General features: G+C 47.0%; 1 protein-coding gene across 5 annotated transcripts in view; it reads left to right on the top strand.

Annotated features, from left to right (window-relative positions):
* The window catches only part of EXOC6B (exocyst complex component 6B), a 306,176-nt gene that overhangs the window by 210,875 nt on the left and 69,051 nt on the right, over positions 1-26,250 (top strand). For all 5 annotated transcript variants that reach the window (XM_054824526.1, XM_054824524.1, XM_054824525.1 and 2 more), the window contains 2 exons: positions 8,549-8,690; positions 21,200-21,273. In XM_054824526.1, coding sequence (XP_054680501.1) covers positions 8,549-8,690; positions 21,200-21,273 — 216 coding nt within the window. The remainder of the gene's footprint in view (positions 1-8,548; positions 8,691-21,199; positions 21,274-26,250) is intronic.

Genomic DNA, 26,250 nt, shown 5'->3' with positions numbered 1-26,250 from the left:
AGCAGGATGGATTTTGTGGCTGTTGACGTGAAGGCGACGCCACTGACCATTCCAGTAGGTCCCTGCTGTGCAGTCAATCAGAAATGCCTTCCTCAAACCTATGTGCAGTCATTGCTTCTCCTTTCCTAAGTTTTGGGCATCAGGATACCTTTAACTTCGTAACTGCCAAGTAATGCGAAGACCTGATGGGTGTCCCAGGCTGAGGAGCACCGCTTTCCCCAGCAGGCATTGCTCTGTGCTCGGGAGCTCTGCCCCACAAGCATTGCTCATCACCACCTTTTGTTGACTGGAAGGTTTCTTCTTCTTTTCCTTGGCAAATATCAAAACCACGTCAACTTGTAGCTTGGTGCCAGTCGCCTTTTGCCAAGTCAACACACTGGCTTCAGTGTTTAGTCCTGGGATGACTTCACAGAGCCAGAGATCAAATACGGAAATCAATGAGCGACCGTTAATATTCACACATCAGTCACCTCTCGTGTCCCACACGGGTCACGTCTAACACAAAGCGACAGGGCTCCGCCCAGAGCACATTCCCTGCTGGAAACCAGGAACCGGTCTGCTGTCGTCCTCTTCCCATAACGCCAAGAATTTTGGGAGGAAAAGATGATTTCTTCTTCTTAATAAGGGTTCTTTAAAGCCAAGTAAATAGAATTGATAATTAAGAGTTGCTCTCTTGATACGTGATCTGAAGCTAATACTCGTAGGGATGGATTTGATTTTCTGGGATGTGTGGTGGTGTCTGACCGTATAGGACTTAACGAGTCTAATTGTCTCCTGGTCAAAGACACTGCAGTGATTCTCCTTTTATATTAAACATAAAACTTCTTGAAAAATTAACTTTTCTTTTTGCTTATCGGTATTGTTCCCAGTGATTTGATGCTCGTGCTGTTGTATTTTAATTCCATATGGTTGCTTCCCTTCCTATGCCTTAATCTGGGCTTGGTTTAGCCATGGTATCCTGCAGTTCTGCAGATCAGCATCTTCTGTCTTTTAAACACTGGGGCAGATGTTTTCTCTGCACTTCCATCAAACTCCTCAGTGCTTCAAGGCCACTAAAAAAGGGACATCAATTTAGGAAGCTCCCCTGCCATTCTTTCTCCATTGGCTCCGTGTGATCCCATCCTGCGGGTCTGTAGGTACGAGCTTTGGTTTTGGACTGCATTCCCTGTGCCGTTGCTTCTCTGCGCCATCGGAAATGAACCCATAGAGGGTGGTACGGCCAAGCTGGTCACTGATTCCAGTTGAGCTCCTGCTTTCAGAGGGGGCATCTTTGGAGAGCACCCTGCTTGGGGTGGGCGTTGCTGCACCAGCCTGCGGGCTTGGCCAATGCACAGCGGGATGCCTCTTCTTGACCATCTGTTTTGCTTGGGGCTCTCACATGTTGCTCCTGGACCTCTTCATCCTGGATACGCTCACTTTTATTGGCAGGATGTTGGGTGCAGATCCACAGCTTTTTTTTTTTAAATAATAAAAAAACCCAAACAAACAAACAAAAAGCCAATCAAGCAAACAAAAACACCTACCCAAAACCCAACCAAAAACCCCCACAAAACCCACTTTGTCAAAATTGAAAATGGATTTCTGGACGATTAACAAGTTTTTTAAGTAAACGTCTTCAAACGAGCAGAATGCTCATTGCACATTTGTTTTCACTGTTTGGGAAGTGGTAATGTATCTGGGTAATGGTTTGGGGGTTTTGCCATATTCAGTGACTGCAAAACAATTGGTTTTTTTTTTAAAAGGCAATTAAAAAATGCATCAGGGTGGTATTAAGAACCTGGCAAATCAGGATGGCACAGGCAAGCCAAACGATTTTCCTCTTAGGAGTTAGCAGAGCTGATTTTGCCCACGGTTTAGTGAGATTTGGGGCTCCGGTGCTACTGGCAGCAAGGACAGTCCGGAGGCAGCTGGGGCAGGAGGAGATCGCCCTGGGGGTCTGCAGGGTCTGAAGTCTTCATCCGTGGCTGCACAGAAAGCATTCGCTGCGGTTATTCTCGGATTTATGTCGTCAAACAATTGCTCGTTATTACAGCATCACGTTTCCATCTTCTGCAAAATATTCCACCAATATTGCATTATGAATTGGAAAAGTCAGCAAAGTCAGTGCTGGAATTATTGGGACAACTGGTGGTGTTTATAGAAGAGCAGACATTTAATATTGAGGAATTCCAATTTTTTGGCCCACTTTTCTGTTGTATGAAGGCCATGGATTTGCACATCTCAATATACTGAATCACATCAATCCCATGCTTGTTGCAGATTGAAAAAGAAATTCTGTTGTTAGCAAAAAATAAAAATAACTGGAAATTCTGAGACCATCTGAAACCTGTCAGGCTTTGTTTTTCATGGAAATGTTGCATTAATTCTGCAGTGAGTTGGTGGAAGTGTGCTCGGTGCTACAATGGGACTTTTGTTTGCATTTCAGTGACCACATTGCACCTAATTTTGGCCGAGCAAAAAGCAGGAGGCACCGGCAGGTTCCTCCTCGACAAAGCCAAAGGTGCTCCTGCAGGGTGGTGGGATGGGACCCTTTGGACATCCTGCTCGGGTCTCTTCTGGGACCCTCTGGTCGGTGGCTGTTGCCAGCTCTGGTAGCGGTAGGTGTGTGCCGAGGAGCCCCCTCTTCCCCCGCTGCGAGGTGGGTAGTGGCAGCATGTTCCTGATTGCACGTTAAGATTAATGGGTATTTATTTTAACAACCATTCCGTTTCAGTAGCTTTTAATGAGTCCTTTGATAGCAAGTTCCTTAATTAACAAGGCAGCCTTTGAGCGTTTCCTTTCCCTAATTGTTAACATATTTGCTATTTTCAAACAAATGTGCTACCGTGAGCAGTGCTGGCTCCGTAGCCTCCGTGCTGACCTTTCCCGCGGTGGCTGCCCGTCCTCCTGGGAACCTGGACGTTTCCATCTGCCACCCAAGGATGAAATACAGATGAAAAGAGATGATTTCATAGCTGATCTCCTGAAGTGTGTTTGACTTGATGAGGTCCATGGGGAGTAGCCCGTGGTGATGTGGTCCGGTAGGTGCCCCTTGGTTGTGTCTTTGGGAGAGCTTCAGAGGTTCGGCTCTGCCCTTTGACTGGTTGGCATGGCCACAAGGAACCTCTTTAGATGTCCTACCCGTGTGCCCAGAGGAAGCCTTGGTGGGACAGGGAGAGCAGCATCACTTTGAGAGGTGTCTTGGAAACCCAACTGCAGACCCCAACTGCAAAGAGATTGCATCAAAGACCGTAGACAGAGGGATTCATTGCCAGAAATATGGTTACAAACTGATCTGAGCCTCAAATCAAAACCCCAAGGCTTTTCCTGTGATAATACGCTCAGAATTGCTTTATTTCACTGAAGCTGGAGCTCGGTGGAGGTGGCTGGGGAGGCGCTTGGGTGCCTTGGCCATTGAGCTCTGTCAGCTTTCACCCGTGACCCCCGTTCTCCCTGAATCGCATCTAGTTCACTTTTAATGAGGTTTGCAAAGGTCTTGAATAAACGAGGGATAATATAGAGGTGTTCCTGGAATTGCTTCATGAGATTTTAAGCTCTTCAGTTTTCTGTCAAGTTGGTAAATGAGCTATTGATGACTTTTAAGGTGTTTGTTTTCCCCCTTCTCTGCAGACAGCTCAGGTCGTGGTTGCATTCCTCCTCCTCTGCCTTCCTTGCCAAATCTCCTCTTGCCTTTTAGATAAGCTGTTCCTGAGCTGGAGGGACCGCAGCATTCAGGCTGGTAAAGCGTTTCTGAAATACAGGCAGGGAGCAAGCAGGATCAGGACGTAACCCTGCGATTTCTCGGGGCGCTGGCATGGGGAGAGCCTTTGGGAGTGCCATCGGTTCCACCACGCGCTCGCAAAAATCATCAGGGTAGTTAGCGTGTGGTCTGAGCCGTCCCTGCTGAGCACGGCGGCTCCTCTGAACTGCGGGGTTTTCTAGGAGCAGCGACGTCTAGGGATGACATCTCGGAGGCATCCAGCTCCGTCTCCATGCCAAGGCACATGTCCCGACACCGCTGCCGTGGGTGGTGCAGTTAGTGATTTCGGGAGGGGGGTGAGGCTGGTGGAAAACACGTCCATCACAGACTCGGTGCCCCGGGGCGAGCAGAGGCTCTTCCTCCCAGCACCGCGGGAAAGCTGAAAAATGAACCGGGGAGAAAAAAAAAAATAAAAATAACACTATGCAGCAAACCTGCATGGTAAATAAACGCCAAAGACCCAAGATGGGCACGTTGTGGTGTGAGGATGTACTTGCTATCTGCCAGCGTGCAGCCCAAACCATCCCCAGTGTGAATACAAACAGCCGTCGTCACCTGCAGCAGCAGCTTGTTAGCAGTGATATATCAGTGTCCTGGTGCTGGTTTTTCTCCTGTCAACAAGAGCTGCTTATCAAGCAGATTTTGCACTGTATTTCTGGGGAAATAGTCTAAAATTGATGTTTGTAAGGCATTGCTGACCATAAGGAGCTGCTGTAAGTGGGGATCTGTTGCACTGAATGTAGGGGTGAGGCAGAAAAGGTTTAGGTTGAGTCTTATTTATAAAGTTAAGTTCAGTCTTATTTATAAGGCTAGGTTCAGTCTTATTTATAAGGGTGAAAAACATAAATTCTGGAAGGATTTTAAATCCTGGTGCCCAGGGAGTGAGATTCTGGTCATCCCTGCTGGTACCTTCTTTTCTCTAGCCAGACATTTAGCACAGTGATTTAAACCCCTGCGGCATCTCCAAGCCCTCTAATAGTAAATACAGGGAAAAATGGATTAATGCTTAAAAGGCGGAAAAAAATACCTCTACATACTTTTGTCTTTCATCCACTAACATTGGATCTAAACTGTCAGGCATCTGTATGTTCTTAAATCTGAGATGAAAGACTGAATCTTTCCTAAAGCAGAACGGTTTTTAGGTGTTTAACCCTTAAGAATAATGGAAATAAAAGGTCGGGTTCTCAGCTGGCACGAGACGATTCGGCTTCGAAGTTTTCAAAGACGCAGTGCACATTTGCGCCTGAAAAAAGTTTTGGGCTTGGCCAAATCCTGTGTGAAAATGGAAGGAGGAGGGGAGGCTGAGCTAGAAGCTGCTCCTGGGCTTGTTGGTTGGATGCCCTTGACCATCTCTGTAACGAACTGCAGTAGAAAATATTCACAAAGAATGTCCTAAAGTACCACTTACACGCTGCTTTCGCGGCAAAGACTCAGCAGAGTTGTTGTGCTGTCAAGCCCTGATGATTAAATTACTTTTTCCATCCCGTCTTCCTCGCGTTTGGCTTATTGACTTGACATTTCTTCTCAATTATTTGCTCTTCTTCGCGCTCCCCCGCTGTCGCTTGTCATTCCCTCTTTACTCGGCCAAGTCAGGCTGGCCGGAGGAACGCCTGCACCGGGGCAGGCGTGTTTGTTGGGGCCGTGGCAGGCGTAGGTCACCCTTTAGGTGCCTCCACCTGTGCTGATCTGACCCTTGTTGACGTGCAAGAAGGTTGTTCCTCTTCAATTTTTGTCAACCTGGCAGAAAACCTTCCTGGGGGGTTTTCCTTTTTGCTTCACCTGGAGATGAACATCTCCAAGGGGTGCAGCTGCAAACTCCTGCTGATGTACGAGCATGAGCTACTCCTGGGGATTTTCTCAAGCTCTTCCAAGAAGAGTAAGGAGCCCTGTCCCCCATGCTAGCATGGGTGGGGGTCCCAGGGCATGGCTGCAGAGCTTTGCTTTCTCATCCTCTGCTTCCATCTGGGTCTTCTGCTCAATAACACGTCAAAACTACTCGGTCATAGCAAAAACTCAAGTGTCTGTTGGAAGTAATGAAGAAAAATTGCAGTCGGGTAGCGGCGCGCTTCCCACCGCGGCCGGGGATGAGGAATTGGCACGAGCGGTGTTTTAAATAACCAAATGTGTCGGAAGGGCACAAGTAAATGATGAAAAGCAAAAAGAAACCCTGGAGCTGCACAAAACTTTATGGTTGCCATGCTTCATCTTAATTTTAGTGAAGGTGTTTGTTTGGAGGTGAGTAATGAGCGCTCCTGGAGCCTGGGAACGGCAGTGAGCAGCGGAGATGAAGTACCCTGCCCCGTAATGCATGGGCCTGCTCTTTTTTTTAAATAAAAAATGATTTTTTTTTTCCCCTCCTGCTGAAGATGAATGTCGCCTGAAAATCTAAAACAACTTTGCGAAGCTGGTGAAAATACTTCCCAGCACATGCATCAAACGTTTGCTCATCTCTCCGTGCCACGGTAATGAAACTTGTGATACTTAGCTTGAAACACCGCGTAAACCCTCACTTTAATCCCAGTTTAAACACAGTTTGTAAAGTGCTTGTAAAAAATCTGCGAGATCTCCTAAGCCACTCCTTGTTTGCAAGAAAGCGTGTTAAATGCTTTTGTGTGCGTTTGAAAACATAATCTCCTGCTGAAGCTGTTTTCGTGGTAGCACCATTATCCAGAACTATCACGGTGGGGTCGCACAGGCGGACGGCAGGATCGTTCTGCGCAGCGTCGGCCGATGGGTTTGCGCGAGTCGGTGCCCTTGTGCCGAAGGATTTCCCCATTTTTATGGGTTTAATGTATGGTGCAGAGCCGTGCAAATCTTATCTGCCAAATCTTATCTTCCCAAATCTTATCTGCTGCGAATTTTGGATGGCACGCAGCAGTACTTAAGGAATGGGGGAAATCTTTTGAGCATTTGGAAATGAGGGAGAAATTTGGATAGGTTGAAAACCAAAATTTCTCCCACATGTTCAGTGCCCCTAAATGATGCTTGGCTTTAGTTCACCGAGAGCGTGGGACCTGGGACCTGTGACACTGCTGTGGGGCAATGTAAGTTCAGTGAGAATAAAAGAAACGTTAGCTTTGTAAGCACCGTGTGCGTGAGATGGTCTCGGGTTGTTCAGTGGCCTTAGGACTGCTTTAGTTTTCCTTTTATGCTTCTGGTCAGTCAACTTTTCTGAAGCACGTGTGTAAATGCAGAGTCCACTCCCTGCTTGATCCTGAGCCTGGTCCTCAGGAGGACTGGGCTCCTATGAGGCAGAGCATCTGTGTTGGTCTTCTCCTCCTCTGTCTCCTGTTGGCGGCTCAAGAGGATCAAGAATCTGTAGGTCTTTATGGAGGATCTCAGTTCTTCGTGTCCGTGCTCATCAGCTTCCCTCTCTCCTGATAGTTGATGCTCTAGCCAGGTCAGAGTGTGGGGACTCGAGCTTGGTGACCTGCCTGTGGCCTTTTGCAGGAGATGGAGGTTTCTGAGCACCCATCTCCCTTTCTCCTGTTCCACAGCCCATCCCTACCCCCACCATCATCCCTTAATACTAGTCTTCACTGAACATCGTAAGTCCTCTGAGGCGTCCTAGGGTTCCTTCCTGACAGCTCAGTTCTGTCAGTGCAGGGGATTCACCCATAATTTGAAAATCAGCCAGTTCAAATTCCACAGCTGAAAAACGTAAGCATGCTAATTAAATCGTCTGTTGTGATTACTCTTCTCCTGCCTTGCAGTTGTTTCTTGGTCGGAAACCAGAAGGCTTGTCTAGGGTAACTCCTCTTGCTACAAACTGCTCACACGATTTATAGCTGGAGATCTCAACTGTTCTTCAAAAGTGAAACATAACCGTGGTGGCTCAGAGAAAATGTGTTAAAAATATTTACTGACAATGTTCTCAATTTCCTTAATAGCTGAAACTCATAACCAGTTGTGTTTTCGTTATAGATATGAGCATCTCAAGGGATTTAAGTAGTTTCTCTCTGCACGGCAGCCTCGACCGCAGCCTCCTCGCTGTAGACCCCATTTAATTGCCACGAATTAGGGATGGCTTGGGAGAAGGCGAGCACTGGTAACCGCGTTCCCCGCGGTACAAGCAGGCGCAGGATGCGTCCGGGTACCTGAGGTCGTTCCTCACCACCCAGCCCTGGGGAACAACCATGTCCATGTAAACACAGCTGACTTCTTCAGTCACCTCCTTGCCTTGATACTTCCTTCTCCTCGGTCCCGGTTGGCACCCGGAAGGTGCCGCGTGGTGGTGGAAGTGGTCTGAAGAGCAGCAACGTGACAAAGACACCATTTGCATAATGGTGTGGCCCCAGTTCTCTGCTCCCTGGTTGCCAAGGCTAAACCTTGGACTGAGAGCTTCTGCTCTTGGAAAGGGATTTTGAAATTCCTGTCTTCAAATATATCCAGACGCTGGTTTAGTTGTAGGCTGGAGTTTGGAATTGTCATCAGCACTATTTTGACCTATCAACAAGGCTACTTCAGGCAGTCTGTGTAGGGTGTTGAATAAAATATGGTATGTTGTCTTGCCCACGTTAGGACATGATAATGAGAGATGCTTAGAGCTCTGAACATCCCAAGGTTCTCCTGGGTTTGAGCTGCTCCCAGGCACTCTGCACCTGACAAGGTCTAATCCTGCTAGTAGCAATGCAAAGTCCTAGAAGGTGATTCCCTTGGAAGACGGTGGTTGCGAGACTGAGCACTACATGAAGGTCCCGCACGAGATGGGACACGTTAAAGAGGCTGGACTGGCCAGTCTTGGTCTAAAGAAGTTCCTCTTGCATTTTGTGCTCGATGGCCTTAATAAGTCTTGCTTTTCTCTTGCAGGGCAAGGTGGCGCAGACGGCTTGCATGTCGGCGTGCAAACACCTCTCCACCTCGCTGATGCAGCTGCTGCTGGAAGCCGAAGTGCGGCAGCTGACGCTGGGCGCCTTGCAGCAGTTCAACCTGGACGTGGAGGAGTGTGAACGTAAGATGCAGAGTCATCTCATTTTCCATGTCTTGCTTTGCCTGTTTGTGTGGTGGGACCCGAGCCAGGGCTTTTAGTGATGCCAAGTATTTGGGACTGGTAAACGCCTGAAAAGCTCACTGGTGCTGTCCACGATGACACTTGGCAATATCTTCAGGACAGAAGAAGCCCAGCAAATTCTAAGAGATCAAAGCTTTACTCTTCTTTTTTCTCTTTAATGCCGCCTTGATGCTTTCCAGACCATCCCTGCTTTTGGAGATGGAGTATTTTAAAAATAGGAGGGATTAGAGTGGGTAAAACACGAGGAGGGCTAACAAAAATCGGTTTACTTATGGCTGTTTCTGAAAACAATAACTGGCTTATGTTCTTAAGAAGTTCTGGTCCTCTCCTGACCTCAGCTGTTTGTTTTCTCTATCGGCTGCAGGGAATTTTTTCTCAAAGCGAAGCCTTTTTGCGAAATTACTATTATGGAAAAGAGATGTGACAAAATAACTCCACCTATTCCGAGGTGTGTGTGGAGCATCGCAGGTGTCAGCACCACGGCTTCGCTCTCAACCCCCCTCATTTTGGTTCATCTACCTTACACCTGAGTGAGCTCTGAAATCCTGAGGTTTCCCTCAAGTTGCTTGTTACCCTACTCAACAGAAGGGTTAAAAAATATAGCACAAAACTGACAAAACCCTTGCTTTCTGCCTATTTTTAGAATTAAGCTAAAGCAAGATGAACACACTTCTGCGCAGGAGCCTCCCTCCATCATGTAGGGTGGGGATTTATTATTGGGATTAATGCTGGGATGGATTAGTGACTGTGGCTATGGAAAACGCAGGGCTTGACAGGGTCGATAAAGAGATCAGGAAATCTTTTCATTCCAGAGAGGATAAAATATTTTGGGGAAAGTTTTTTCCCAAGTACCCAACTTTTTGGCTTTCTCGGTTGAGGTGGAGATTGGGATGTATCTTGTTTAGAACATGATAAACCTCTGTGCTGCAAAGTCTTCTGAAATATTCTTTGGCCCGTTAAATCCCACAGCAGAATAGTCCCTGGCCTCAGCGCGAGTGATGTCGGAGCCTAAATAGCGCTGAATTTGCTTTTCCTAGCGCTGATAACTCAATGAAATCATTTCTGTTGGTTTCATCCTCATCTGGCACATAACACTGTCAAGAGAGATTCTTCTGCCCTTTCTAAAACATTTTGCTGATCGTGTTTTAGTTCAGCTCCACCCATCAATAACGAGATTAAATTTGTTTTTGAGAAAGATCACCCAGTAAGATTTTTGCTGTTTGTAGGGAGTATATGTTATTTTTTTCACGTCCTTTTGCTCATTTCCAGTGCTCAGCTGAGTAGCCTGGGAGAAGGATCCCTGTTTAATGAATCACGTCCAAAATTTGCAGCTATATCCTATGTCCTAACGCAAGCAACACCTTATTTTTCTTTCAGAAGCGCCTTCAGCCCCAAATTCTGGCTAATTTGTGTCCCATCAGTGTGTCGGGGCTGCGCCGGCAGCAGCTGTGTTCCCAGTCGGTGTCCGCAGAGGCACAGGCGATGTTGCTGCGAATAATAAGAAGAATTTATCATTAATAATAGTTTCCTTCTTTTTCTTTTGGCTGCAAACAGACTCGTCGCCCCGCAGTTTTCCGCCCCATCGGTAACGCGGGTCACTAAGCAGCATCTCTTCCCTAAAAGCCCCCGATGCTAAGTAAAACGGATGACATTTAATATCGGGTTTAAAAGCACGATTCCTTAAATTCCAATTGCTTTGCGAGACAAACCCAAGAGCACTCAGACATTCAAGAGCAGGTGACGCCAACCTGAGCAGCGAGGCGGGTGATCCGCTCCCCCCAGCCCCGGCCCGAGATGCCGTCTCGGGCTGGGGAATGGAGACGGATGCCGGTGCTGTAACCTTCCTATCCATCACTGTCAGCCCCCGGCGCGGCAGACCCAGAGAAAATCTTTTTCTTCCTTTTCGGCAGTAAAAAATGCGTTCCCTCGTCCCTGCGGGTTTGTCGGAATAATTTTAGTTCTATTTTTGAGAAGCAGCGCATCAAGATTTTAATTCTAGGAAAAGGCAATCCCAAGAGTGAACTGGTGCATTCAGGAAATATCTTTCCATTTGCGAGGGGTTTGTTTGGGGTTTCTTTGGGTTTTTTATCTTTTACCTGCAAGCGCAGGTGCAAGTCTCAGCATCCTTATTATACCAGTTGCATGTTTGACTTCATGTCTCTGCCTCCAGCCCTCTTCCTCTCCCCAGACCCCCAATCCTTACGTAGTTTAGCAGCTTTATTGTGTACTTATCATATTAAAATAGGATTTTATAGCTGTTTGGAGCACTTCCAGGGAGTTCTGTGATGTGGGAACGGGGCTTCAGCGTTTCAATCCCAGAGTTTATTAGGCTTTTGTTTAAGTCTCTGGTGAATGCCAAAGGAATAAGCTGGTTAAGAGAGTGGTGAGGCAAATTAATGAAAGGACTTAGTCGTGTATTAAGCATGGTTTGAAGGCGGTGCAGATAATTTGCTCTATATTAGAGTAGTTACAATACACATTACAAGAAGATGGGTTTATATACGCAATAGGTAACGACTGTAGAGGTGAAAAAGATGGTGGCTTAGGCTGAAAACAAAAAAACAGTAAATTCATTCTCCAGACTTATGGTTTCATCAAATATTTCCCGATTTAGAAATAATTTGCTGTCCCGTCAGCATAAAAAGGGAACGAATGGCTGCATGAACCATTGCATCAGGCTGAGGTTTGGCACCAGGTAGGCGCAAGCCCTGATGGTGCTGGGGAGAAGCACGGGGTCGCGATGGGACCCCTCACCTGCACTATCTATAAATCCCCCCCTCCCTCGAAACGTGCTTGTTTTACATGTTCAGAGCACTGAGTATACAGTTTATTAACGTTATGACCTTCAAAAAGAAAGCTTTCGGAGGACTGGGGAGAAATAGTAAATTAAACAAACATTAAGAGCCAAATCTTGCATGTTTTGGTCGTGTGAAGAGTCCCGTATAAGTCAGCAGCATTTTTGGTGTGAAAGAGGCCAGAAAGAGTGGAACTGCAAGGTTATAAAAATCCTGTTGGGTTGCCTGTGATGTGAGAAACCTGGGAAAAATGCGAGCTATTTTCCGGTGGCATTATCCCCCTGGTGAGACCGCGGTGCTGGAGCCTCCGGCTGGACAAAGCCCTCGGGGAGACGTAAGGCACCGGTCCTGCCCGTCGCGGGGGATGTCCTTTTTTTTTTTTTTTTTCCCAGCAAAAAGCTGTTTTCCGAGATGTGCGTTAGGGGTTTGAAACTCTTTCGGTGCAGATTTACAGCGATGTGTGTGCGTGGGTGGCACGGCTGATGTCCAGGGAAGGGCAAAAATCATTTTTAAAAGGTCCGTTGCTGGGCAGGTATTAGTTGTAACTCTTCTTCTTATTGCTTGGCGTTACAAAGCTCTTTCTTAATGCATTCGAGAGAGATTGTCTCACCTCCTTTTTAAACCTGAAGTGAAATAAGGCATAGAGGTTAAATGACTTGCCCAGAAAGACACAGTAGGACGCGTCTAATTATGTCTCAATTTAGGAGTGAGTTCTGGCTCCAGCCCAACGAGACAACTTGAAAAGTGGGGGAAAAAAAAAAAACCCCATGACTGTGGAGAGGGAAAAAACCCCCTAACACAAATATTTATGTGAACTTGTAAATAGAGGAGGTGATGCTTTCTTTCAGAAGAGGTGTTTGCTTTTTAAAATGGGTTTGCTGTCTTCCAGAATCCGTCTGTAACCCAAGAGTTAACAGCACGTGCAACGTGATTTTTGTAATTGCTGCGTGCTTTGTAAAACAGTTCCCTGCTCTGCTCTTTTTTGAACCTCCTGGTGCTGGTGTGTGTATATATATATGTATATTATTTTTTTCCATATCTCCTGTACCTCAGAGGTAGTGGGAATCAAATGTAACAACCCAGATTTGGAGATTATGACTGAAAAAAGCAAAAAGAAAGGGGGCCGCTCTTACTCCTACAAAAGTGTTTCCCATCTACGTAACCGGTTCCAGCAGTGGTTGAGGCAGATTGTTTTTACAATACTTAGATCATAAAATAAGCAGTTCCATAATCTCTAAAGTCTTTTAACTGCTGCTTTATGAGAAATTAAAAGCACCATAAAAATTATATTTAAAATTTCATTAAACTCCCAATTTTCAGTCAGCCCACTCCTGGGGGCAGTCAATAAGAAACACAGATGTCTCCTCCGGTTTGAGGAATCCTCCAGCCCAACACTCGAGCGTGCCAAAATGTGCCGATACGGGTCCCGGCGCAGCCGTTCACCACCTCTTTTTTGGCCGCGTTATTCTGGCTCCGAGGACTTTCTCACTCGGAAATCCCGTTATTCGTGTCAGACGCTGGGGTTTGCCCACCGCGCCGGAGGAGTCCTCTCCCTGGAGCGCAGGCTGCAGGGTTGGCACGGTGCGAACTGCTGCCCGATGTTCTGCCAACCTGCAACCCATCGGGGATTAGCGCGGGCAGCGCTAGAGGAGAGCACGGCTGTTTTGAGGGCAAGCTCCCCGATTTTAGGATATCGCATTGTGTGCTTGCTGGTCTCCATCCTGCCGCAACGCACCAGCAGAAGCTCGTATTTTGGGGGAGAAAAGGGGACGTTGCAATGAATAGAGGGGAAGGTTTGAGCAGATCGCATCCGGAGAGAAATCTCCACGCCACTGATGCTGATGTCTCGATGCACCTCGAGTACTACAGTCAGTTTTGGGACATTGAGGTGCTGGACCGTGTCCAGAGAAGGGCAACCAAGTGGTGCAGGGTCTGGAGCACAAGTCTGGTGAGGAGCGGCTGAGGGAAATGGGGGTGTTTAGCCTGGGGAACAGGAGGCTGAGGGGAGACCTGATTGCTCTCTACAACTCCCTGAAAGGAGGGTGTAGCCAGGTGGGGGTTGGTCTCTTCTCCCAAGTAACAAGTGATAGGACAAGAGGAAACAGTCTCCAGTTGTGCCAGGGGAGGTTTAGATTGGATCTTAGGAGAAACTTCTTGACTGAAAGGGTTGTCAATCCCTGGAACAGGCTGCCCAGGGAAGTGGTGGAGTCCCCATCCCTGGAGGGATTTAAAAGACGTGTAGATATGGTGCTCGGGGACATGGGTTAGTGGTGGCTTTGGCAGTGTGAGGTTAACAGTTGGACTTGGTGATCTTAAAGGTCTTTTCCAACCTAAATGATTCTGTGATTCTTCAGGTCCTGCAGTATCTGACAGCTTTTTATTATATTAGTGGCTCACAACCTCAGTCAAGGGCCTCTCTGAGCCACTCACATGTATGGTTAAAAAGAAGACATACGTTTAAAAGAAATTAAAGCTGCAGGTCCCCCTGAGACACAGGGCTCGTACGAAGGTTTCTGTTACCGCAGCTGGTTGTGGTTCTGTGCTGGCTGAGTTGGTGGTAACCGTGTGTGTGTGAGCTCCTTCCCCACGGTGAGAGCCAGGGAGGAGGACCTGTATGAGCCCATGACGAAGGACAAAGCTACATCGTGTGTGTCCTGGGTCATGATGGTGCTTTGGCAGCGCATGTGATGGTGCCACGCGTGGCTGTGCTTCGGATGGTTGGTGGGAATCCCTTATGCTGCAATACGGGAGGCGTAGAAGTTTGCAGACTGGGATGACGGTGGTCGATGATGGTACGTGGATGGCAGAAGCTGCTGATGGAGGAGCAGGGAGGAGGTATGCCAGGTAGCGGGTTAGCTTGCCACCTGCTTTTCAGTGCCGGAAGGCGGTGTCCTCTAAGGCAGGGGTTTCCAACCTTTGATTCAGAGCCAAGCCTTGCTCGGAAAATTGGCCATCTTCCCCCCGTGCTGGCTCCGGCCCTCGCCGTGCCCTGGGGCACTCGCTGCAGCGCTGCTCCTTCACCGCGGGCTGGGACTGCTGTTCCTCTGCCTCCCGCTGCTGGGAGAGCCGAGACAAAGCCTCGTAGAGGTCTCTGCTCCATGGCTCACTCTGGGATGCTCTGCTCCATGGCAAGGCTGCTTCCCTTCCTCGCAGCACGCTCAGATACTCCTCCTCCTTTCAGCATCCCTGTTTTCCCTCCTGGTGACTTTTCTTGCCTAAATTTCAGCTCATCGCAGCACTCGATAACACTTTGTTGTGCACATCAGGAATGAACACGGCTCCTTCCCTTGCGTTCCCTCTGGAGGGCTGGCTTCAGGTCAGGCATTGGCACCGCAGCCTGGAACATCACACCCGGAGCGGGGCCGGGCAGCAAAAACCCAGCAATTCTGGCAGAGACGTGCTGAGCTTGGAGAGTGCGCAGGTGCATTTAGTGTACGGGCACAACTGAACTGGCTCATGGATTTTGGCAGCTTAGCAAGCTGCTGCCTGTTGATTCGAGTGCCATTAGTGTCCTAGGCTGCCCCAAATGTAAGGTTGAGCACAGTTTGCGTGAGCTGCCTGCATGGATGGCTTGAAAGAACGCCTTTTCATCGTGGAGCAAGCAGATCCTGATGCCGTACCAGCACGTAGTTCAGCTCACCCTTGGGATCTTGCAGACCCTCTGGTTGCCCCGTTCTTTGCCCAAGCCTGCGTGTTGCTCGCGGTGCCGGTGACCTGAGCCGTTCCCTCGAGGATGAGAGGAGCGGATCGCTTCCTTCCCACCTCTTCACCTGTCAAAACTCAACCCTCACTGGGAAGCAAAACTTTGCATTTCCTGCTGTTAAAATGGAGCGGGGTGATTTGTATTGACAGCAGAGCTGCCTTCCAAGCACTGCTGGACGTGCGTTCTGAAATTGGAAGGGTAAATTATTGGTGCACCGAGTGACAGAGGGCATGGAAGTGGGAGCCTCTGGTCCACGGCTGTGCTGCTTTCCTACGCTTAGATTTATCCTCCCTTACTTCTCGCTGAATTTGTTCCCCTGGGCGTATCATTGATTTATTTAGTGCTGCCTTCATTTCCCTCAGCTGACCTTTCTTAGAGGTTGCAAAGTACTCGCAGTGGCAAGGAAAGCGATGCCTGGTGAATTGGTGTGTAGCAGTGTGCACGGAGGGGAAGGGGATGACTGTCCATCAGGGAGCAGTCAGAAAACACGCCCTCTTTGCTTAGATGCTCGTGGGAAGCGTTTGGACAATGCTCTCTACTCTAGCACAGTACTTAAGTGGTCTTTGCAAGTCTGTCTTGAGCAAATCCTGGGAGTTTACATGACATCAAAGAGAAATGGACTTATCTGGAGCCATTTTCCTTTGCCCCTGAACTGAGACTCCTGCTTGCTTCTGCTGTCTCTAACCATCACCAGATTTTTGCCTTATATTCTCCTTTCATCTGTCCTGTAATCCATCACCTGGTCTCCTTCAGCATTTTAGCTTTAGTATTTCTATCTGTCTCCTCCTTCTCTTCTGTCTCCTTTGTAAACCTCTTGCTAATCCCATGGTGTCATCTCAGCCTCTCCTCTCCTTTTGCCTCCAACTTCTGCTGTCTGCTACATTTTGGATATCCTCCACCACCTTCATGTCTTCTCCTTTGTTACCAGGATACGCACTGATATTTATTTACCCATCCTTGTAGTCCTTTGCAACTCTAGGAAGAGAAGATGCCTCTGTCCACACCTAATTTTGTTTAAGCAATTTTAAGAGCACACCCACCTTCCCTTGGCAGGGCACCTTCCTTCCACCCATCGTGGACACATGCTGTTGATACTTGTCAACCTTTGCAGCTCAAATGAGCTAATGGTGAGATGCGCACATTCCGCTTTTCCTAGTATTAGTATTTTAATGGAGCTGAGAACATCACATCTGCAGTGAGAATCCATTGTACGTCTTGAGTTATGAGTTTGGGAACCCGTATAGATCTGTAGCTTGATTCTGCAGACCTGTCCTACAGATTGGCAGGAACCAGTTTTCTTGGCACGCATCTTGTACAATTTCTTCTGAAGACCTTCCTGTTCTTCAACTTGAAAACGTCTAGTGGTCCAGCAGTGAGGAGCTGCTCTCCGGGGCTGTGGATGCTCCTCATCCCTGTCTGCAGACCTTCACAGCGCCTGGGACCACTCATCTCTATGCAATAACAGGACTCCAGGCTCATCTTTGTTCCATAAAGGAACAAATGCCAGAGAGGGCTAGAGATTTGTATTTAATCTGACCCAGTTCAGTATATTTTGGATAACTCCTCCCTCTCCCCACAGCTCTCTGGAATTCCCCAGATGGGGATGAGCTTTGATTATTTGGCTTTTAATGGGGAACAGCTTCAAAGCAGGGCTGTGTGGGAATGGTGTGGGTGAAGTATAAGCTCAATATGGAAATTGGGATCTTCTCTTTGTTCCTCTTGCCTGAATCCTACGCATCATTTCTCACTTTTTTTCCCCTTGCGAGCTTCTCCAGAGTCTACGTAGAGATGTGTTCTTCAGCTTGAGTATCCTCAAGGTGTCTTTTTGTGTAAGATGCAAGAGGTCCTGTCACTTGGCTTTTCTGAGATAATCTCCCAAGGATTTGTCTAAGGAAGATGACTTTGAGACCTGGGTTCTTCACTGAGGAATGCTGAGATGGTTGTTTCCCCAAACACAAAATCTTGTTCATGGCAAGTGGGTTGTCCAGGTTCCCCTCACCAGGACCTGCTGTAACCTCGATCCCGCAGATCTGCTGTTACGAATTCTGGTGGTGTCGTGTAATTTAGAGACAATCTGACCTTCAAAATGATGTTTTTGAGGAATGAAGTCGCCAGCTGTGTTTATTTGAACCTCACAATACGTGTAAGACTCTGTCCCTGTGTGCGCAGCCGTGTACAGTATACAAAAAGAGATTCTCTCGTTCTGTATAATTAATTTACAGTGGATGTCTCTTTTTCTGGTGTGCGTTTGAACTCTTTATTCTTTGTTCATTGTAAAGGGCTTAACGGTTCCTGTTCCTCGATTCTTTCATCAGTGAAATGTTTTGGAAGAGAGGTTAGAGTCCCCCTGTGACCTGCCCTGGGTGGCCCAAGCCTGTAGACCTTGCAAAGACATTACTTTTTTGGCCTGAACACAAGTCTCTCAAACCTTTAGCCTGGCTAAATGCTTTGTACAAACAGCCGCATACTGATCTGCTCTATTCTCTTGTGATTTTCTGCTCAAGGGGCTGTACTGTAGGTGGCTTGCTATGTTTGCCACTTGCCTTGGTAGTGGAGACGGTACAATAAACGAATCCGACAGTACTGAGGCCAGCGCTGTGCTTGGTTGTTCCGAGAAAATTATCCTGAAATCTGGTTGAAGAGATTAAAACCAAGAAGAACTGGCTGTGTCTTTCCTCTAAAGCTCTGTTCTCTTCTTTGTTTCTTTTTTTTCTTTAAGACTTTGTTCATTCCTCCTTCAAAATAAGTTCGTGGCATTGGTATGTAAAATGTGACCTACGATTACAGAAGGTACAGCTATTTTTATAACAACCGTGGGGTGAAGCATTGCATTCATTCCTCTTCGGGCTCCTCACAGCCAAGTGCTGTAACAGCTTTCTTCCAGCATCTGAGCCGTATTCTTGCTCTCATTTCTTCTGTAACACAAATAATATGATCTCAGACGTCATTTCGCTTCTTGGATGGCAAGTGCATTGTTGATGCAGTAGAGACTCCGATCCGTTCTTTTGATGCGAATTATTGCTCCAGCAAACGTTGGTTCAATGTCCCACCGTTGTCGTAGTGTGCAGTGTTAAAGGGCGGCGTCACTCCGTAACTCTCTCGGCCTTCCTCCCGTCCGGTTCCTTAGTAAGGGACAGCTAAAGGTGAGCTGCTAACGAGCAACTGTGTCTTGGGATGAAATCTGTCGTGGGTTGCTCGGGAGCAGTTGACAGTAGTGATAAATTCACGAGTCTTGTGAAAATATGCAAGATCCAGTCACAGGCCTTTTCTCATGAGGATTTGAAATCCATGCTTTCGGGAAGATCTTAAATTTCACAACGCCATGTGTGCTTCTAAATAGATTCCTAGCAGCTGCGAAGCCCTTAAATCCAAAATAGAAATTTTCTTTCATTGCAGTCCTTTCAGGGTTTCTGTTTTCCAGTGTTTCTTCAAATATAATTAGTAACATGCCGTGACCCCATCCTCAGAGGGTAGGGCGTAGTTTTTTGGGTACCTCAACCCAGGGACGTCTGCGACACTGAGCCGCCCAGGGCAGTTTCATCTCTCCAGAGGATGCTCAAACGCTATTTCTTGCATCTCAAAGTTTTTAGCTTCTCAGGTACGTGCTTTTCCAAAGTTTGGGGGTGTTTTAGGATTGATGTGGCTTTTGGGATAATTTTTCCAGATGAGACAGTGGGGTGTGCAGCGAGTGTGTAAAGATGATTTATGCCTTGCAGATCAGAGTCAGAAAGCTTGTGTTAGTCCTCCCTTGCGTGTGTGTGCTGGCACAGGCAAGCTACAGTTAAATTTTATAGCAAACGTACATTAAAATGCCTTTATAGTTAAAATTAATTAAAACAGTTTTTGAGGGTTAGATGTAAACTCGGTTTGGACTATTTGCAGTCTAAATGTTGCAGCATTGGTCAGTGCAAATGGCTGGAAGCTGAGCAGCTCGTATCTCTGTCCAGGCCCACTCTGTGCAAAAGTTATAAGCGGTCCATAGGCACAACCATGGATGGTTTCTCCTGGCTTTCATTCATGCTTTTCCTATCCAAAATCTAAACGTGAACAGTCACGTACATACTTTCTCTTTTTATTTTTTATTATTAGTTTCTAGTAGTAGCGTTGGATAAAAGTAATGGTTTCTACAGCCGTGTTTGTTAGTGTCCTGCAGCAGTTGTCTCTTGAGTGATCGCTGCAAAGATGAGCGATCGTTTCAATCTTAGAGCTCTTCTGGCATCTGAAAATATTAAAAAGCAAAGCTGTGGATGTCTGAAAACTGGCCGCTGTGCCCCTGCAGATACCTGTGTCTGCACTGAAGGATGTTCTCCCTCCGGAGACTTTAATGGAAGATGGAGCAAGAAAGCTGACAAATAACCCCTCTCTGGTTTCCAGAACTAAGGCGGTCGAGGAACAGGGCTAAATCCCAATGTCTTATTCATTAGTCTCTTCTCGTTAGAGCCATGGGGACTGGCTGCATTTGGAAGTCCTTAAAAATAGTACTCTGATGATTTGTTTTCCTTCTTTTATGGCATTCGCTTGAAAATGAGATAACTTTGGGAAGGAAAAGCATTCAAGGAGAAGACCATCTGGCATGGAATGACTCTGCTTAGCGTTTAAGGACAGGACAGGTTTTGTCCTTTAGTACCTCTGTGCAGTCATGGGGACAGAATCCTCCTTCCTTATTGCCGAGCCATCCTTAGTCCTCAGCTTTGTGGAGCTGCAGGACCTGATTTGAGAGTTCTTCTGTGGTAAAAACCAGAATAGTTGGGTGATAATGGGCCACACATAACTTAAAAATCTGTAGGTTGTTGTATATTTCCCCTCCCTTCCTCCTTTCTGCCCATCACGCTCGGTTGCATGTCAAGAAGACATTTCATTCCAGCGTGCAGCATCTTCAGTGTCTGCAGGAGCAGCAAAATTCAGCTGAAGGCAGAAGCTCCCTCTTGAGTCTTTCATGATGTTGAGTTCTGGCTTCACAAATTAGGTCCCCTCGGTGACAGAAGGTTGCATGGAGAGCGGAGATAAAGCCATTACTTCTGTAACTAAAGAGGGTGAAAATTAAGTGAAGTTGGACAAAATCAACCTCAGGCGTATCTTCAAAAGACACGCTTCAATATGTGGCAGTCGTTGGCTTCATGAGCGCTACCGAGTAAAAGCTGTTAAATGGCAGGGAAGAGCTGAGGTCCTCCAACGTGGATTCGTTCAAGTCCCCCTCAGTGGTTTTAGACTTGGTTTAAATAATGGATTAGAAGAAAAATAAATGACTGAAGTATGAAATTTTGGCCAGATTACACTGGAAGGAGGTAAATGTGGCCTTGGAAATATTCTCTTTGCTTTAGAAGCCAATGTTATTCAGTTGTCAGATGTCTTCATCCAACATAAATAAATATGTCACATAATGGCCGCGATTCTTCCCATTTGGGGTGACTGTACGCTGGCAATAGCGCGCCATACCAGATAATGCAAATAATCTGCTGCCGAATAATTAATGATGCGGCTGGGCATATTTTTTTGATGAATGCTTATGGAGCCTGGTGACAGGCGTGAAATTAGAAAATTCCTTCAGCGCCCTAAAATATAAATAGCTTTCGGAACTGAAAAGAGTTTCACAGCTGAAGATTTTATTGTGTTGAGAGGAAAAACTTTTCCACCCCCATCCCCCCCTTTCTTCTCGGCAAGTTGTTTGTCCATTCACAAAACAAATACTCTGAAGCCCAGTACGGCTCATGGGAATAAATTTCAGGTCGAATTAGTACAGTTTCCTTGCTGTCAGGACGGTGGAATTAATGGTGTTTTGATGACACGAATTTTGAAGGGCGAACAAAGACGCTGAAGGGAGGGAGACATGACTCCTTAGAAGCGCGGTCCTCCTCTCCCCCAGCCTCTCTTGTCTTCCCTGTCATCCGTCTGCCAATCTCCCTGTCCATGGTTAGTTAAAGGCGCTTTTTATCCTCTTTTCTTTCCCACAGAGTTTGCCAGATCCGGCCCAGTGCCTGGGTTCCAAGGGGACACGCTGCAGTTGGCCTTCATCGACTTGAGACAAGTAAGTCTTTGTGTTTTTGTTTTTTGTTTTTCTTTTAAGATGTGTGACTGAAGACCATCAGGTCTTAAGGAAAGGGAGAGGAGGGGAAACGCCGTCGGTGATTTACGCCAGAGACCTATATTTCCCCCCTCCTCCTCCTCCCTGCACTCGAAGCCACCTCCTTATTGAGCGCTCCGGGGTCCTGGAGATGGTGGAGGTGAAAAGGGCTGGTGGTACGGGGGCGAGAAAGAAAGCCATGCCTGACCCTGGCCGATGGGGTCCATTGTGCTCCCGTTGGCTTCTGCAGACGCGGCAAAAAGATAACTCGGCGACTCTCCGGGCTGACGCCAAGCAGGTGGTGCTAACAGAGAGAGCAGTGATGCAGAGACCGCCCGCCTCGAGGACTTTTGTTCACAGATAATGCCCGCAGAGGCGTTTTGCGAGGGCGAAGGAATTTGCATTTGGGCTTGTGTGGGGAGGGTACGGCTGTGTGCGCGCCCGTTTGTGTCCGTCTTTGGCTCGGCTCCCCCCTCCCTGGTCCCCTCTTCCGCAGATGGTCCCCAGCCATGAATGACAAAGTGGCTGTTGGGGAAGAAGATTGGGGAAGGCTCCACCCATCGGTGCCCACCTCTCGAGGGGGCCCCGTTAGAGCCAAGTTGACCATAGCAGGTACTGAGGCATTTGTGGGGCTTGGCAAGCCAATTTAGGGAAAAGGGCCATTCTAGCGAGTCATTTGTTTGGGGTAGAAATGGGCATTATTGATATCCTAGGCTGGGGGGGAAAAGTGAGGTGGTCCTGTCATCTCTTGGCACTGAAGATGGATGGGTTGGATAGAAAGTCTGAATTAAGTAAGACTCAATGACTGATGCTTCTCTCCTATTAAAACAATCTTTTTTTGTCTGTTAAACCCCCCTGGCTTTGTCCCTCCTGCCATCATGATGCAGTGCCTCTTGTTTTCAGGGTTGACGTAGTTTGCATTCTGAAAACTTTCGGGTGCCGAGGGTATTTCTTAAATCTGCATAATCCCTTGTATCGATGATCTCCTTACCACTGGGACTCGGATTCATGCTGGAGCCGCTTTTAACCCGTAAGGGTTTGAGAACTTCTCTGAATCCAATTGATGTGCAGGGAGCAATCCATCATCCCATGACACTTCTGCAGAGCAGCAATAAGTTTAATAACGTCGAGATGCTGCGTGTTCACTTTTCGGACTTGGGCCTGCGGGTCCCTGCAAATTTGTTGGCAAAATGGTCAAAATAGCTACGTGGGAAAGGTGTGTGTTATCACTGCTACGCGTTGACACTTTTATCTTCATTAGCTTCTTGGCACTTTATTGACCGCAGTACGCAACGCGCTCGCGATCTCCTGGGTATAAGGAAATGTGGAGGCTTTGGTCCTTTTCCAAGCACGAAGACTTGAATGCAGGGATTTTGAAGAGGAAAGCTGTGGCTGTTGGAAGAATGAAATGCCTTAAAAATGCTCGGTGAGGTTCAGCTGGTCTGAGCCAGTGCATTAGCAGTGAAATGTTTGTACGGTTCATAAGTGCAAAACACAGCCAAATGAACTCAGCTCGGGTGAACAGAAAGCTGAACGGTAGCCCTCTACAATTCTTCCTCCTCTGTCAAATGGTCATCTTTGTACACGGCGTTTTCTTCTTTGTTTTGGAAGGTAGTCCCAACTTTTTTTTTTTCTTGCATTTAAAAGTAATAGCTTTTCTGAACGTTGCGAGGAGAAAGGGGAGATGTTCTGGCCTGTTGAGTTTCAGGTGAGGACAGGCAAGTCCTAGGTCATCTTCTAGATAACCAGGATGCTTGTTGATGCCAAGTATTGTACAGATACTGGAAACATCTCATTGCTCCAAGTAGAGAAGAATCCACCTATCACTGACTTATTGAGATTAGTAGTAACATGCAAAGATGAGATATTTTTGAGCTCCCTTGATCCTGTCGATGACCTAATCCTATGATATGTAGTGTCACCAAACTCCATCTATGTGAAGCTCCATTGGCTGCTCTGTGGCCATCACAGCTCCAATGCTGCCACCACCGTGGTGCTTCTTGTTGGACTGCAGCTCCAGCTGCAGGGCCTGGGAGCAGGGCATAGCTGGAAGGGTGGACGGATGAAGGTACAGCCAAGAGAGGTCTTTAATGTGTTCTTCAACTTGTTTTTAATTTGTTCTTTTTGGACATTGCATTCTTTCTCTTTTAAGCCGCTAAATATTAACGCAATGTTGACTTCAAACTATGAACGAAGAAAAGAGGTACCACCTGAAAGTGTTTGTGTTTCTGGCTGGTTTCCTTCGCCCAGGAAGGAACTCCAGCGTAGCTGGTGAAAGGGTGTTTCCAACCCGAAATCCAGACAGGCTTCTCAAAATGTTAAAAGTAATTTTTTGGTTTATATTTCAGGTAGGTTTATACTTACCTTGGAGCTGTCCCGTCAATTAATGTGGATTTGCACGAGCAGGCAGAAGCGGTCTCTGGCTTGGTCATGTGGGGAGGCAAAATGACTGGGCAAAAAATGCACAGAACAAGTGGGGAGATTAAAGAGATTTCCCCCTCCCTTCCCACCACATTTCAGTACTAGCTGCTACAGAGCAATCGTAGAGGAGAGAATATTTTCTAAGTAATGTGAGATGATTAAGTCACTTCAAGGGAATGACCACAATTAATTCTTAGTACAATAAATTGTAAAATGATAGAAGAATGGAGTGATTTGGTTTGTGCGTTGAATGCAGATCTCTGTAGTGGAAAATAAGTCCTATAATAATGTCATTGTCTAGGAGCATCAGAGTTCCTGCTTGTTCGGCGCAGCAGACTCAGGAAGCCTAAGATCCCTCTGTACATTGAAAGCCTGATTTTCTCCTTGCGCCCAAGGAAATTGGGAGCAATTCCATCACCGTACGGTAAAGAGGAAAAAGAGTCAGGCCCAGAGAATTACAATTGCTATTCTGAGCAGACCGTAGGTTAAAAAGAGACTTTTGTTCCCATCCTGGGACAATTCTAAATCCATAAATACCTTTAATGAAGTGATAAAGTAAACCAAGTCGCATCTCAAATCCTTCTTTAAGAGCCCTTTTTTAGTAAGCGTCTGACAGTGTAACACAAACATTTAAGGCTTTACAAGGAAGCAGTAGTTACTTTTCCCTGTTAAGGTTTAAAATTTGCTCCTATGCGCTTGGTGCTATACGTTAGAAATCTGAAATAATTTTGGTTCCATAAATAACCTTGCTAAAACATGAAAGGTACCTAAATAATTTAGTTTTCTGCATCTTTCTTTCAAAAGTGACTTAGGCACTTCTGTCCGAATACCATTGAAGGTCCAAATACCACTAAAGAGCTCCAGGAGACTTCAGATCAGCCCCAAGCCTGCACATGCAATAACTTCACTGTTCTCTCTGCAGCTTCTGGCCAGCTGGAAATGTTTTAGCTTTTCATTTTCATGGGTTTATTATAAGAAAGTTGGTTGAAGAGGAAGGTTTTATGTTTGTCTGTGAAGTCGCTGCAATCCACAGCCATGCTGATCTCTCCGAGAAGCCAGATCGACACTCGTGGCTGCCCGCCAAGGAAAATCTGTCTCCAGCACTCGAAGAATTTCACTCTGGGCTCTAGCGAGGGAACGTCCTCGATGGATTAGAGCTCCTTACCCTAGGCCTCTCCGTCTGTCCGGCGAATTATAAATCCGGTGTGTTGAATTTCCTCTGCAAGTGCAAACTTCAGCATCAAGGGAGATGTAGAGAACGGCAGGCGGGAGCCCGTTTTTTTGGAGGCACGCGGACATGCAAGGGATGAGGACGGGGGGTCCCGCTCTTCTGTCTTGTCATTTTTCTGTTTGGCTTTATGGTCGTAACTTGACGGTGGTTATGAATTTGAGCGTCGACTCTTCAAACCCCGTCAGCGAGGTAAGACGGGCAAGCACTATCGTTGGGTGTGGAACAGCTCTTCTGCTTGTCCAATACCAAACATTTTGTGCGTCTTTTTACTGTGTTCGAAAGCCGGTTGTGGTTATTGTGGGTTCGTGTTGGATGCCGGCCAGCTGGGCAATGAGAGGTCTCCCTCTGATGCGTTAATTTTACCTCTGATAGAGATGCTTAATGAAAGAGTGTTCCCCTCAGGAACGCAATTCCCTTCCATCCCTGCTGTGTGCCCTGTTCTTCCCTTCATACAGGTTTCCTGTCTCTTTGGCATTGTTTGCATAGTTACTGGAGGGCTGGGTTTTGAGGTTTTTTTGCATTTAGAAGACATGAAATACAGTGTTAGACAAGAGCTTTTAGCCATATGAAATGTGCAGTTGTTCTGTCTCTGTGTCCATCTTGATTTCCCCCAATGTCTTCTGAACCTTCTGGCCCATTTTGGCCATATTTGGTTGGTGGGCTTCAAAAGTATAACAGCACTACAAGGGTTTTTTTGAAAATATGAACAAAGAGAGAGGAGAAAAGCTGCATCGTGGACTCATCGCTTAGACTCAGCCTTGAGAGAAATCCGTGGGGAAACCTGGATTTCTTGGTTCTATGCCTGGTTTTAAGGAACCACCTGCTCCGTTGTAGGGAACAGCAAACTGTGAGGTTACGTTGAGAGAGACAATAATGCTGGCATTCGTGGATATCCAGCTTAGCTTCTTATCAGAACATCAGATGATAAATAAGGTTTTTCAAACTCCATCTGACTTGGTTGTTGGCTGCTTCAAAGGCACTTGGAGGCTTGGACTTGTGCAAGGTGAGCCTGTATCAAGTGAGATGTAGCCCTGTCTCCTACAGCTACTGTGTGGTCTAGGGCTTCCATATCCAACCCCGGGCGTGGTGGCTGAGGGAAGCCCTTGCAAATTTGGGCTGAAGGACCAAGGGCCCATGGATCTGTGCCTTGACATGACACTGAAAAGCTCTGGCCACCTCTCTACTCTGTTACCTGAGGCAGTTCAGTAGTAGGAAGATGGAGACGGTCCCTCCAAGAGCTCTGAGGCAGCATCCAAGACAGCGTGCAAGTTCGTTCCCACCAGGCAGGA

Source organism: Grus americana, chromosome 4 (assembly GCF_028858705.1).
Source record: "Grus americana isolate bGruAme1 chromosome 4, bGruAme1.mat, whole genome shotgun sequence".
NCBI lineage: Eukaryota > Metazoa > Chordata > Aves > Gruiformes > Gruidae > Grus > Grus americana.
Note: the sequence above shows the minus strand (reverse complement) of the source record. Positions and strands in the feature narration are given on the sequence as shown.